Raw genomic sequence first — 15,030 nt, forward strand, 5'->3', positions numbered from 1 at the left:
TTTGACCCCCAAAAAAAACAAAAAAATCACATTTGACGATGAATTTCGTGCCAACTTCGCCAAATTCAGTGATTTCCCCACTCTTTCCTTCACTAACCACTTAGCTGTAGGCTATGGCTCACCACTCGCAACTAATGTTATTGTTACTTGCTCCTGCTCCTTCACTCATTTCACAGATGAACCCTGCATGTGATGTTTAAAAAGTCCCGTGATTCGGGCATTATCAAGTCGAGTTTTTACCTTTTTTTTAACGTTTTCCTTCTCTAGAAACTCATTTCAAGCACTTGGAAGGAGGCTTCTGAATTTTGCCAGGCGGCATCCTTCGGGCTATCATCCTTTCAATGCACACCTTCCGGGCTATCCTTCTTTCAAATGCACATGCTTCAGATCTCTGGTGGTGAACTATTACACATTATCACTTAAAATTCTCCATTGAAATCAAATTCATCATCTGAATCAAAGCAAAAAAACGATCAGCCTTTTTCCTCGTTCCTCCTACTCACCATGATTTGTTATTCAAGCTGCTCCTCATCAAGGTCAAGGCTCCCTCGGACAATCCGGGGTAACATCGTCCGAACTGGATCTTCCCTTTCTTGATGTTTTTGTCCTCTTCCCCACTGATCTCAGTATCGAACGGGCTTTCCGCGCTCAACCTGAACGCCAAAACCATTACAAAAGAAGACGTAGAGAATGATTTTCCAATTTTATATGTAATTTTTTTGATTGTGTGTGAGCTTACATTATAAACAAGAGAACTCCAACAGCCCAAACGTCAGTCTCGGGCCCCACGCCATGGCCTTCAAGGATTTCTGGTGCTTTGGGGAGGACGACGTAAACTGAAGAAAAAAGAAGAAGTCACTTAAGACGCCCATGCATGGTCAACCACAGGTCTAAACGTATACATTTTTAAAGATCTAAATTTACATGTGATGTCTAATAGACATCTAAAAGCTGTGTAAATGAAGACTAGACGTCTACATTTAAACTAGACATCTAAAGTCACTTAGACGTCTCGGCTAATATTACTTTACCATCAATCCAAAAGTCAAGGTTTTTAAACATCCAAATTAAGACGTGAAATAGACATGTAAGACTTTTACATTTAGACATTTAATAAATGTATGAATTTAGAGTGGGCGGCACGGCCGATGAGTGGTTGGTGTGCAGCCCCATGGTTCAGGGATCAAGTCCAGCCTACCCGTGTGGAGTTTGCATGTTCTCCTCGTGCCTGCGTGGGTTTCCTCTGGGCACTTCAGTTACCTCCCACATTCCAAAAAAATGCATGTCAGGTTAATTGGCCGGTCCAAATTGTTCCTAGGTGTGAATGAGCGAGTGAGTTGTATGTCTCAGTGTGCCCTGCGACTGACTGGCAACCAAATCAGGGTGTCCCCTGCCGACTGCCCGAAGACAGCTGGGATGGGCTCCAGCACCCCCGTGACCCTACTGAGGATAAGTGGTGCATGAATTTAGAGTTGACTTCAAATAGATGTCTAAAGTGACATATGTCTAGACTAAAATTGGTCGATCACATACACGGTACATGTCTAATAAACATTTCACAGCAGTCTATATTGAGACTAGATGTCTGAGAGACATCTAAAACATGTCTCAGTTTAGACTATGTGTCTAATCATTGTCTAAAAGACTTCTAACTAAAGACGAGACGTCTAATACCTTATAGATCTTATTTGATCTAATAAACATCAAAAGTCACTCAGACGTCAAGGCTAAAATCTACCACAGGTCCCATGTTCCCTCTAATTTTCCACGGGTCTGAGGGTTCACACAAAGTCCGTGAGCAACGCTTGAAACAATAATGAGCAACGGCAATCCCAAGTGTGGCAATTGAGTCATAATCAAACATGTCCAAAACTTGACATCAGGTTGCATTTTGCTGAGTTTCCGGCAATGCAAAAAATGTTTTCACTTTTGAATAAATAATTATTGCAAAGGTTGTACGGCCTACAAACGTCATTTTTTTACAACAATTCTTTCACAAGATTTTCATTTTTTTTTTTTCCTGGTATTTTTCATAGAATAATACTAAAATTTTGGGGGGCCTATTTAGTCGGTTGCACGATACAGAACTGTATTTAATCACATTTTTTTTAGTGGAAGTACAATGTTCGCAACAAGATTGACTTTGTATAATTGGAAATTATTTGAATGCAACAAAAACTTTTTCTTCCCCCCCTTTTTTTCTCATCATCTCATCTCATCAGCTGCACCGCTTATCCTCAGTAGGGTCGCGGGGATGCTGGAGCCCATCCCAGCAATCATCGGGCAGTGGGCAGGGGACACCCTGGACTGGTTGCCAGCCAATCGCAGGGCACAAAGGGACAGACAACTCATTCGCTCATTCACACCTAGGGACAATTTGGACCGGCCAATTCACCTGAAATGCATGGTTTTTTTGGAATGTGGGAGGAAACCGGAGTGCCCGGAGGAAACCCACGCAAGCACGGGGAGAACATACAAACTGGAGCTGGATTTGAACCCACGCAGGAGGTTCCCATGACATGAACTGTGCCGCACATGCGCTAACCACTGCGCCGCCGTGCTGCCCAAAACCCCCCCTTTTTTTCTATTTTTTTTAATTCCTTTAAAAAAAAACTCATTGTGTTTATTTTTTCCTAGCTGTTACTTTTTTTCCCGTTTCTTTCTTTTCTTTTTTTCTGAAAATATTCCTTTTTTCTCTTCTTTTTGTTTCTTTTTTTCTTAGCTAATCACTACTTTTTCATTTTGGTATTTTTTTCTTTTTTGTTCTATTCCCCCCCTTCCTTTAAGTAATTTTGTGCACAATTTGACATAATATTTGGTCGTGTAGGGATTAAAGAAGCAAAAACAACCTGAAGACCCGTTTGGGACCAGAAAGAGCCGGTTCTCTTTAGTGAGCCGAGCTGAAGAAGCCGGTTCTCGAAATACTCTACTGACTTTACTCAACTTCGTTCGACTTCGAAATTGACTTCAAAATACCGCATTTAGAAAACACCGTCAGGGGAACCAGAGAATTTGTACCTTCATGGAATGTAACTTTGACTTAATTTGCTTCTTAATAAACATTTTCGAGCCCTGATTTTTGTGAGCTGGCTAGATTTTCTTGTGCGCTGAAAATGTGCGGGCAGTGCGCGATTGTGCACGCGCGCAGCTTAGAGGGAACATTGCACAGGTCTAAAAGTGAAAGTTTAAACAGCTTATAGAAATCTAAAAGAAGTCTAATTTATACTAAACCTTTCATAAATGTAAAGTAAGCTACTTTTGTAATTGTGTATTTCTCGGACTCCTATGTTACGAATTAACTTGCTATGAAATTATTCCGTTTTTCTACTTTAATACACGAGTAATCATTCACACACACACTCAAAAATCCACGCATTTCAGTCTTTTTCCATTGTATGTAATGTAATGCGCATGCGTGACTCCATTGTATGTACTGCGCATGCGTGACTCTTCAATGAATGCGCTACTGAAACCAGAAGTAGATGTGAAGGATCCGGTCAAGCTAGCTAGCGGATCTCTCTAGTAAAAACCCTTTTTTTTCTGCCTCTGCCTGAATTCTATGGTCAGCGGGGGTTTATCTTTTTAAACTCAACAATAACCTTCCAAGGTCACTTACACATCTAGGCTAAAATTGGTCGACCACAGGTCTAAAAGTAAAATATTTTAGGTGTCTTAATTTGGACTGGATGTCAACTACTCAGATAGCAGCTGACACTGTGCCGGATCCGTTCACAAGTCGCCAGATCGCATAGCACTCATGCCCGATCAGCACACATGAACCAGTTATGGCCCGGACTGTCAGTCTGACAGTTCGACAGTTTGGGGTTGCTATGGGGTGGACCTTGCAGGCCAAACACGGCATTATTTAAAGAAAAGAAAAAAAGTCACCACTGCAGGAAGTTACAGTAGGTGGACCGAGCAGCCATTGGACACCAGTGAACTGATGCGGATGTATTGTACTGATCCGGACCGAACTTTTTTGCACAGCTGGCCCAGTTCTGGACCAGGTAGATTTTGCTATTTGGGTAGACATCTAAAAGACATCTAAATTGAGACTAGACATCTAAACGATGTTTAATTTTGGACTATACGACTGAAAGAAGTTCATATTTAAATTAATAGATCTCCATTAGATGTCTAAATTTAGAATACACATTTAAAGTCAGTTTCCTCCTCCCCTTTACTAATCTGTTCTGAATTGACTTGATGTTTAATAGATATCAAAAGGACGTCTAAATAAAGAGTAAGCGTCTAAAAGACATATAAAAGATGTCTAAACTGAGACGTGATGTCTATAGACGTCTAATGCACATCTAAACCAGGACGAGATATCTTATATACCGTATTTTCCGCACTATAAGGCGCACCTAAAAGCCTTTTTTTTTTCAAAAGCTGACCATGCGCCTTATAATACAGTGCGCCTTATTTATGGATCAATATTAAATTGCAAAGTTTTCCAACTAACTTGCAGCCGCCGACTAGATTTTCCCCCGAACGCCAAGTAGTAAGCGGTGTATGCTGGGATTTATTTACCGGCGTTTCATTGGCTAACCAATGTGTCAATCATCATTTGAATCGATCACTATTGGCTAAAGTTATTCGGAGGTCAAGGGGCGGATCCTTTTTATTATTTACAGGCTGGCATTGGCTTAAACGCAAAACAAAGCCTGCAATTGGCCGAAAAAGATGAATGTGTATAGCACGTGGCTGACGGCATAGAGAAAGCATTTTTTTCTATTCTGTATTTGTAAATATTTTATTCTCCTGGATTTACTACCCTCACGGATATAAGAGGACATTGGCTGCACATTATTATGAACACAACGACTTCGGTGAGCTACTCTGGGTTTTATATTGTCCCTGTATCTTGTTTCAGACTGAACTCGATGTTTCTGTGATAAGCGGTACAGATAATGGATGGAATGGAGTGTCTATTTTTAAATTAAACTCAATTCCAAGTGTTTATTGTCATATGCACAGTAAAGTTGCGAGCGAAAAAGAAAATAGAAACTAAGGAATGGTTGGCATTTCTTGAATCCCAAGACCTTAAGCTTCCGAATGATGGAACGATACATTTGAGTGACATCGTACGGATACCGCATCCACACGTGTTCTCGACACGTATCCGGTGCGTCTTATGTATGTCAAAAATAGGACCAAAAACTATTTTTTCGGGGTGCGCCCTATAACCCGGTGCACCTTATAGTGCGGAAAATACGGTACTAAAAATGAATCGACTACGGGCCTTAAAGAAATTTAACTTTTCAATTTCAAATAGACATTCAAAAGATAACCGTATTTTCCGCACTATAAGGCGCACCCCCAAAAAATAGTTTTTGGTCCTATATTTTCCTAAATACGGCGCACAGGATTATAAGGCGCTACAATGGGAACGTCGACAAAACAGTCAGATAGTTCAGTCAAACTTATTACCCCCTTAACATTCCGAAAGCTTGCAAAGAAGCAAATACGTGTCTCAGACATGTACGGAAAAAGTGTCTGTACGATGTCACCAATCACTCAAATGCATCGTTCCAAATATCATCCGGAAGGTTAAAGTCTTGGGATTCAAGAAATGCCAAACATTTCTTGGTTTCCATTTTATTTTTTGCTGGCAACTGTTGGGACAGCAAAGTAAGAATTTTATTGTGCAGGGAAACGGGGTACTTTACTGTGCATATGACAATAAACACTTTGAATTGAATTTAGTTTAAAAATAGACTCATCACAGAAACATCAAGATCGTTTTAAAACAAGATACCGGGAAAATATAAAGCCACATAGCTCACCTAAGTTCTCTTGCAGCCATCACGTTCAATAATGATACGTAACCATGGTCTTCTTACAACCGTGAGTGTAGTAAATCCAGAGGAGTAAAATATTTACAAATATAGAATAGTAAAAAATGTTTTCTCTATGCCGTAGTGCAACCCAACGTGTTATTCACGTTCATCTTTTTCGGCCAATTGCAGGCTTTGTTTCGCCCCTTTAGCCTATGCGAGCCTGCAATTGATAAAAAGTATCCGCCACCTTTACCCCCGAATAACTTTAGCCCATAGTGACTGATTCAAATGATGATTGACACATTTGTTCGGAAATGAAACGGCGGTATATAAATCCCAGCATACACCGCGGACTACTTCGCCTTCGGGGTAAAATTTAGTCGGCGGCTGCTTGCCTTAGTTGCAAGACTTTGCGACTTTGATCCATATATAAGGCGCACTGTATTATAAGGCGCATGGTCAGCTTTTGAAAAAAATAAAGGCTTTTAGGTGCGCCTTATAGTGCGGAAAATACGGTAATACATTTTGACTACACATCGGAAGTCATTTAGCTATTTCTTCCTCACCTTTATTCTCTGAAAGACCGTGCATGTGCTCGGTGTGCAGGGCCTGGCCAGGTGTAAAGGACAAAGCTGTACCGAAGTCCACAATCTTCAGGCGGTTGCCATCGTCCACCAGGATGTTGTCCGACTTCAGGTCCAGGTGGACAACACGCCGGCCGTGGAGGTAGTCCACCGCGCTCAGTATCTGGGCCAGCAGCTCGGCCACGTTTGCCTCCAAGTATGCATCTCTATCAAAGATTGAAAAATGAAAGAAAATTTTTCTTTTCAGTTTTTAAATCATTTAACCCTCGACCAGGTTGGTGGCCTTGGGGTAGTGCGCCCTTCCCAAGACTGGTTCAAGGTTCAAGCTTCGTCTAAGTCATTCCCAAGACATAAAGCATTGGTGGTCATTGCCTCCCTGCTTTGTGCTCTGCATTAGGGGATTTGGTCACATAATGATTCCCACTGTCAGGTGTTGCGACACATCTGTTGGGTAGAACTATGGGGCGGCAGTAGCTCAGGAGGTAGAGCGCTCGTCTTGGGATCAAGGGATCCCAGTTCGAATACCGGCTCGTCCGTGTTACATGTCGAAGTGTCCTTGGGTAAGACACTGAACCCCTAATACCCCTAATAAGCAGGTCAGCGCCTTAGGGGCCGGTCACACAGCCGTTTGCGGCTGAATCACGGCCAGAAATTTCTGCCTGTGAGGCGGACGCTATTGGACGCTTTGAGATCACCATACAGACGAGATGCAGCAGTGCTTAACACGCGGTCGGAAATTCGCGCGCGGGTGGCAGCGCAAAAACATTTTGCGCTGCTCAATTCTTTAAAGCGCGGGCACACAGCCTTTCACGGGCGTATCGAGGCTGAACCACGGTCAGAAATTTCTGGCCGTGAAGCAGACGCTGTTGAGCACTGATCGACGCTTAGAGACTGCCATATAGACGAGATACAGCAGTGCTTTACTCGCGGTCGGAAATTCACACGCGGTTGGCTGCGCGAAAAAGTTTTGAGCTGCTCAAAACTTTGAGCACGTGTTAACCGCGGGCGGCACACGAGGTAATGACGCGGAACGACGTGCTCTGGCCGCGGCCAGGGCGTGGTTACACATGGGTAGGACGGGAAAGTTCAGCGGGTAATTGTGGGTGGAGCATGGAAATAGCATGTTCTGCGCCTGTATCGCGGTGTTATTACGTGAAATTAGCGTGTTACGCGTGTGACGGTCAAACGCCTTTCTCCGCGTATATACAGCGAGATTTGCCGAGCACACGTCAGTTGTGCTCGAGACGTCAAGGGGGTGAACATGGATCCCCGTCACCGTAGTGACCTCGTCTTAATCCATTTTTTTTTCTTGACATTTCTTTTCATTTCATTACAAGATAATAAAATAAAAATGAAAAACTATTACAATAATAACATATTGGCTTCTTCGGTGCCATAGCTAGAAATCTTGATCTTCACGGGACCTTGTCTTGAGCGGTTATGATTTCTACAGCCCGGTGTTATGCCGAGAAATGCATCCCTGCCGAGATTTACATCCCCTCGCTACTACAACCACTTTTACCTCGTTTGCCTTTGGAGTCGGATTTGGGCACAACACCGGCTCGGGAGCTTTTATACCCGTGGTCCACACGAGAAAATGACGCGATGAGGAAGCGGAACAGTCACCGGCGTCTGTTTTGCGGGCATACCACCAATGAACAGCGGGTTGGCCAATTTTGCGCATTTTCCATCGCGGTCAACCACGGGCAAAAAAAACCCGCAAAATTTTAGCCGTGATTCAGCCGTAATCGACTGTGTGACCGGCCCCTTACATGGCTGCAAGGCCGCTATTGGGAAATGTGGAGCACATTGTAAAGCGCTTTGGGAAGTCATTGACTTGAAAAGCGCTATATAAATGCAGATCATTTCATTTCATAACTATCATTGCATTGTTTACTGTGCACAGTCATTAGAATCTGTATGCAAGCCGACCCCTGATTAGTCAGGGATAAGGTGAGAAGAAGAATAAGAAAAAAATTAACCCTCTGTTGTCCTCATTTACTGTATACACTCTGTGTCCTCCGTCGTCACTAAACCCCAAATACCGGTATATACAGACTGACTACATTTTAAACACCAAATTTCATATTGCCTGAAGATACAACTTCTACATCACAATATGTTCTCCCTCTTCGCATATAATTCTATTGCTACAAAAAGGGAAAAAAATGTGCAAAATGAAGATTTAGAAGAAAATAATCTGAAAACGTCCTCCTTGCCAATTTTTTATGTTATAATTTGAATGTGGTCTATCTTTAACTGTGTTGTCATGTGTTTAATTTTACAGTCATCTGGATTGTAAAGAAAAACGTGACGCTAGCAAAAATTGACTCACATCAAGGTTTGATTTGCTATCTGTTAAACTGTGCAAGGTGTTCTTATGCTAAAGTCAGGCAAGCATATTTATATTTCCTTGTCAGGATTTAAGAGGTTTCTTTTCTTCAGTTTAGGTGATACAAATAGTCAGCTCGATAGCAGACTAATCAGTTGGGTAGGGCCCAAGATCTGGACGATTTCACATGTAAATGTTTGAGATCGATTGTACATCCGCTCTGCAATTTATTTTGCTAGCCTCCTGATTTGGCCCATGGCACAGCATACCCAGACTGAGTTTTTAACAAATTAAGTCTCACAAAACATTTTATTGAAAGTGAAATGCGGAATTGGGGCCCACCGGCATAAGGAATGAGACTGTCACTGCTTTTGAACTGAAGCATATAGGGCAGTGAATGCACCTTGTCTTTGAGCCAGGTTTGTCAAACATGTTGAGGATAGAATGCTTGACCTTATTGATAAAATACAAATTCATTTGTTTTTTGTTTTTAGAAAATATGTTAAAAATATGTATTTAAAAACAGAAGAATGCTTTTTTTTTGGAGCTCTTTTTGTGGAAAACCAAAATGCCGCCCAACCTCACGAAGACTTAAGCTGCGGCTTGAGTTTGTGCCCCCTGCTGGAGCAATTTCGAGCATCTCTCACCTCGCTGCTAGACTGTAGAGTAACTCCCTTCCAGGACAGAGCTCCTCCACCAGAACCAGGTAACAGGAAGTGATGTAAGCAGTATGCAGTTTGACCAGATGGGCATGATGTAGTCTCCTCAGCAGCTGATATTCCCTAAGGACCAACTGTCTTTGCTCCGCTCTGTACGGTGTGATCTTGGCGGCAAACACTTGGCTGGTCTCTGCGTCTCTACATAAGTTGACCACGCTAAAACGACCCCTGAGGCGAAAGTGCCAGCGAGAAATGAGCCTTATAGCACCAGAAATGCAAGTTTTTGAAAGGTTCATAAAAGCCCAACCTGTTGATCTCAGAGAGGAATTTAAAATTCTTCTGTGTCACCTGACTTTCTGAATCAGTCTGCTTTGTACTGAGGAACTCAGTCTGGATGAGAGGAATGTTGGTATCTGTGTACCAAAAACATATTGTTTAAGGCTCTTTGGAGGCCCGCTTTTGAGGGCTGCCCTCACCTTCGGGGTGTGTTGCCACGACAATCGGGGCGGATGCATCACTGAAAGGTCCTGCTCCAGTCTTAGAGATGCAGCCCACTCTGAAAACATAAGAAGCTCCCTTGGGTAGATCTTTTGCCACGTAACTGCTGTCACTTACATCTTCTGACAGGACGATCCACTCCCCACCTGTGGAGCAATGTAGTTTTCAGGATCTGGAACATCATTTCCTCCCGTAGAGGGCACCCACCTCGAAACGGTGACTAAAGAACGCACACCTGCATCTATTTAGTTTCCTGGACCTCATGCATGAATCCAGGTCTTAAAATTGCCCTTACCCTTGTTTATTGTTTATGGTTTAAGTTCTTTTGTTACCATTGTTTTTAGATTTTGTATCTTTCTTACTTTGTTCCTAGGTTTTAAGTAAATACCATCTTTATTTAAACATGCTAGCCTCAGTTCTTGCTGCACTGCATATTGGGTCCACACCCAAATCATAACATATTGACTTGACTGTCAAAAGACCCAGCGGTAAGCTTTCACACTATTGTTCTGTATCTGGACTGCGTGTGTTTCCTGTTTCAGCACCAAAAGTCCCTAGGCAGTTTCTGTCTTCTGTTCTGATAGCAGAGGGTCGCTCAACCTCCCACTTCGCATGTTCCACCAGGAAAGGTCTCTCGGCCACCTGCATCCCATTTGGGGTTTTGTGCTATGTCACATCGAGCGTTCCAGGTAACGTCAGGATGTGCCACAGCATTTCCCCCTTAGAGGGCGCCAACCTTGAGGGAGTTGCTAAAGAGCACACATCCGTACCTAATCTTCAACTGGGCATCATGATACCAAATTGACTGGCTCAGACAGCAAAGGTTGTCGGACCATTGTCTTTGCCATCAGGTGACATTAGGTTTGTTTTTGGGGGGTCTGGTTTGGACATTTTATCAGTCATTAGTTTGACACAATGATATTGCAGCTCTATCTTAGCTAGGACCTTACCATCCGTACAGTACTGTACACAGTAGGTAACTGGGTAACTTGATGGAATGGGCCTCCACACTAGCAGTACTCCACCTCCATCCAACTGAAGGACATCTATTTTGTTTGGACGAACTAGCAAATCTGATTTAATGAAGCATAGCAAAGTTATTGTGAAGAATGGACAGTATTATAAAGATTAATCTGATACCTTTTTCTCTTCTGAATGGCGGTATCTTAAAAGTAGGCAAGCGCTCGTACGTCCTCTTTTTTGGACTCTCAAGCCCATGCTCCTTTTCGTTCTGGGCTGAGCCTTTTAGAATTGGCCCTGGTGTAAGAACAAAACACAATTAAATTGTTGGGGAGCGTTTTGGAACACAGCATCAGTGTGAGAGTTATCAACTTAGCCCAGAAAATAATCAGCTGGTCTCTGCCCAGTCTTGAAGACTTTACGAGCACTTTTTCTGATGCACCCACCACTTAGGCCATTCAACAAGCACCACCTTGTAGATATTTCCAATTTATTCTAATATTCTTTTATTTTATTTTTTCTTTAAAGCCCTAGGGTGTAATATGTGACCACGAGATAGCACTGTTGTCTAATGTGAAGAAAAATCAGTGCCGCAGCAAGGCGAGAGACAAACATGGCTGCATAATTTTGGAAAAAAACCTAATTGTGATTTTTCAGACCAGTATTTCAATTTCGATGCAATTTTTGATTTTAAAAGAAAAGTGCAATTTTCTGTGCCATTTTTTGTAAGTACTTAATCATAGTGAGGAGTGTTTCCCATAGAATTTTGTGAGACCTCAGTAGGTTGACATTCTAGGACAGGGGTCTCTTACATGCATCCCAGGGGCCAAGTGCGGCTTGTGGGGTGATCGTTTAAGGCCCCCACTGTAATATAAAAAATTAAAGGGACAGTTGTATTATTTAGCGCCTCCTATTGGTAGAAAAAAAATCATCGATTAAAAAGATTAATATTGATTTAGAAAATAACATGATATAAACGTGCTTTTTTTAAAAAAAAAACTCGTTGCTCAAGAAATTTGCATTTATTTTAAATAACATGAGCTAATTGTGAGCCTTCTTGCTGCTAAAGGTAACTAAATACCTCAAAAAAGGCTGGGCAAGAATTTGGGAGTTAAAATAGTGCATTTTGGTCTCCATAGTTTGTATTCTTTCTTGCACTTTTTTTTGATGCTCTACACAATACAGCAACATTTATTTTTCAAATAATACACAATGTCCCTTTAATGTAAAAAAAAAAAAAACAGGCAATTTATGAATTCACTTATAATTTCCCACATTAATTTATTTGTAGTTTCAACTTAATTATTAATGGTTTTATTGATCTCACTTTGTGTAGCAAATTCAAACATATTTTTAAGAACAGTGGAATGTTTTAAACCAAAAGTTTTATTGTGGAAAATCTGATTTGCCCAGTTCCACCCTAGCTCCAGAGCAGTGCTTGGAGTTAAATGGACAGAACTTTTTCAGGGCAGTGGAGTATTTCCTACGCTGCGTTGTTCACATTTATTTTTTTTTAATCTACCATTTTTTGCCATATTTAAGCTTATCCTTGTTTTTATGAAGGCTATAGAGTTTGAAAAATGTTATAATTTTGAGGGGTGCTCGGATTAAATATGGGGGTGGTTGGGTTAAATTTGGGGCTGCTTGAACATCCAACACCCAAAACAGGCTTGGTACACCCATTGGTGAAATTTCACTGTAGATTAAGAGATAACGCAATGGGGAATACATGATTCAACTTCTCCCCTTCCAACCCAAGCAAGAATGTAGGAGCGCAGCAGCCAAACAAAACCTTGTTTATCATCCAATTAACTATATTTAAACATGGTAATTAACCAAGAAACCAATTAACCCATATAGCGAGAGGACGAAAAAGAGGGCAAGCGAAAACACTAGCACGTTTGCGCTATTATATAGCGCCGTTCTAGTTGGCCTAACACTCCATCAATCATACAACAAACTATAAATCCTTGAAAAAAATGCAGTGTCTTACGATTACACATTCGCACTACTTCACATCAAGATTTCAATGACATTTCGGTTAATTGTGTAGCAGCTAGCGGCGACCTTGGGTATGGATTCCACTATGTAAAAAAAAAAAAAAGTACAAATTTCTCGACCTATGATTTTTTTTATAAAAATGAACTTTTGTATGATAGTTCAAATATTTTTGCCTAGCATTCAAATCAATGTTTTGTTTTGTATTACTGAGTGAAAGTTTTTTGTACCACTAGGAGGCACTCAATATCACACAACGTCCCTTTAAATATGTTCTTGCATGTTTATGCCTGTGTGCTACATCTTACCCTGTTGTAAAAAACCTACACTAAGTTGCTTCTTCAAAAAAATTCGACAATTCTATTATATAATTCATAATGCAGAAATACAAATTCTGAATAGATAAACATTTTAAAATACATTTTTTAGCACTGCTTTCCTTAAGTCAAGCATCTGTCAAACAATATTGCGTACCTGCTTTACTCAGATCCTCTTTACTGGTAGACCTTGAAAACAGCTTGCTCAAACTCGAAGCTGAAGCTCTTATTTTCTTTCTGATGGACATTGTTGGTGTATCGGGCTTCATTATCTCCCCCAGTGTTGGTCCTAACTTGGAGCTGTCAAACTGCGAGTAGGAATGGCTACCCCAGGACTTTCTACGGAAAATATTCATAAATCCCAGCTTTGGAGATTTCCCTACAAGTGGTTGAAGTTCAAGAGCGGGCGCAGATGCATGTCTATGAAGGGCGTAGCTTTTCTTATCCTTGGCCCTCGGAGGTCTTTCAGGAGCCTGGAGAGAGGAGAGACTGGAACTTGGACTAGGAGTTGCTGACATCTGCAAGGAACTTAAGTTAGGGTTGGAGTGTGTTCGGTTGCGTGGTGGAACTAGAGGAGCGTTGCCTTGGGGTTTGAGTTCTTTAAATGTGCTTGAGTATGATGACGTGGGAACCATTCTCAGGTCATCGTAGCCTTCGCTGTCTTCTGATCTGTTCCTCCCCCTGAACTCGTCATATGAACTGAGTCTACTAGACGAATCGGAGCAATAATGTTCCAGATTAAATGACTCGGCCAAGGAACCCTGGGAGCTGGCATAGGCATTACCCTCTAATTGCAGTTGATCTTTCCTATGGCTCCTTCTGTCACCCACAAGAAGCCCTATTGGTGAAGATCCACCACCTAATGTAGCAGTACCCTGTACAAGAGCAGTGGACCCCCTTCTCCTTGTGGGTTTCTGGGGTCTTGGAATAGCCAGCAATGTTTTTCCTCCAACTTCCTCATCTGTGAAATCCTCCTTTAAACTTTGCGTACACTCTTTGTCGCCTGGCTTGAAGGGTTTCGGCAAGCTGTGAGATCGCCGAGAAGAATCATCAAGAGACCTGCTCCTCCTGTTTGGTGGAACATTTGCGCGCGTGGCATTGCGGTCAAAGGAAGTTGATTTATGAATTGAGGGTTGAGTGGACCCCTGTCTCTGGCTTCGGTTGTTCTCCGTATCATCCTCCACATATTCTATGAGAGGTTCATTAAGGCGCCCTGACAAGCTCCTCCGGAGAGGCTTGCGACCCCTTTCCAGCTTTTTGGCCTGAAATTTATCCCTTAACGTCATGCGTCGTGCAGACATGGGTGACAGTTGATGAGATGAACTGTAGAAAGTGCTTCTGATCAAGCTTCCTCTAGGAATTCGACCCGCATCGCTCCCTGAACCTTCATCACCATCTGAAAGGCTAAGCGACTGACTACTTCCCTTGTTGAATTTTCTTTCATTCTGAGGCGTTTGAACGTACGAAAAATCTGATGATGCAAGGGATTGCCGACTCACGCTCCTCCGACTGAACAGTTCCTCATCGTCTTTATCCTTCTCCCGAAAAATAATTTCTTCCTCCTTGTATTGACCTTGATGAAGTTGCGCAAAAGGTTCTGGGATCCTCCCTCTCTCGGTCACAGGGTCGAAGTCATCCTCGGTTTCTTCATCCTCTTCTTCAGTTGGGCTGCAGTGCTGGAAGAAGTCCCAAGAATCAGCCTCATCGTACTCTGATGACGAACCACTGCTCATAGATGTGCTGCTGTTTTGCTGGTGTTCACGGGGAACTGTCACAGCCGTATCTCTGAGAGGAGCATTCAGGAGCTCTGGAATTTGCCTCAATGTGAGCACTGAACCGACACAAGTCAAGGAGCGCTGTGGTGAAGAAGCAAAGACACAGCTGAAATGACGAATTGCA

General features: G+C 42.2%; 1 protein-coding gene across 1 annotated transcript in view; it reads right to left on the reverse strand.

Moving 5' to 3' along the window:
- Positions 1 to 15,030, reverse strand: part of obscna (obscurin, cytoskeletal calmodulin and titin-interacting RhoGEF a) — an 81,846-nt gene that overhangs the window by 2,442 nt on the left and 64,374 nt on the right. The window contains exons 73-82 of the mRNA XM_088350158.1: positions 13,289 to 14,987; positions 10,997 to 11,113; positions 10,807 to 10,929; positions 9,835 to 10,002; positions 9,666 to 9,771; positions 9,347 to 9,586; positions 6,350 to 6,573; positions 4,823 to 4,837; positions 740 to 836; positions 504 to 653 (exon numbers count right to left, since the gene is read on the reverse strand). Of these exons, the coding sequence (XP_088206284.1) occupies positions 504 to 653; positions 740 to 836; positions 4,823 to 4,837; positions 6,350 to 6,573; positions 9,347 to 9,586; positions 9,666 to 9,771; positions 9,835 to 10,002; positions 10,807 to 10,929; positions 10,997 to 11,113; positions 13,289 to 14,987 (2,939 nt within the window). The remainder of the gene's footprint in view (positions 1 to 503; positions 654 to 739; positions 837 to 4,822; positions 4,838 to 6,349; positions 6,574 to 9,346; positions 9,587 to 9,665; positions 9,772 to 9,834; positions 10,003 to 10,806; positions 10,930 to 10,996; positions 11,114 to 13,288; positions 14,988 to 15,030) is intronic.

Source organism: Urocampus carinirostris, chromosome 12 (assembly GCF_059441175.1).
Source record: "Urocampus carinirostris isolate Australia breed hairy pipefish chromosome 12, RoL_Ucar_1.0, whole genome shotgun sequence".
Classification (NCBI taxonomy): Eukaryota; Metazoa; Chordata; class Actinopteri; order Syngnathiformes; family Syngnathidae; genus Urocampus; species Urocampus carinirostris.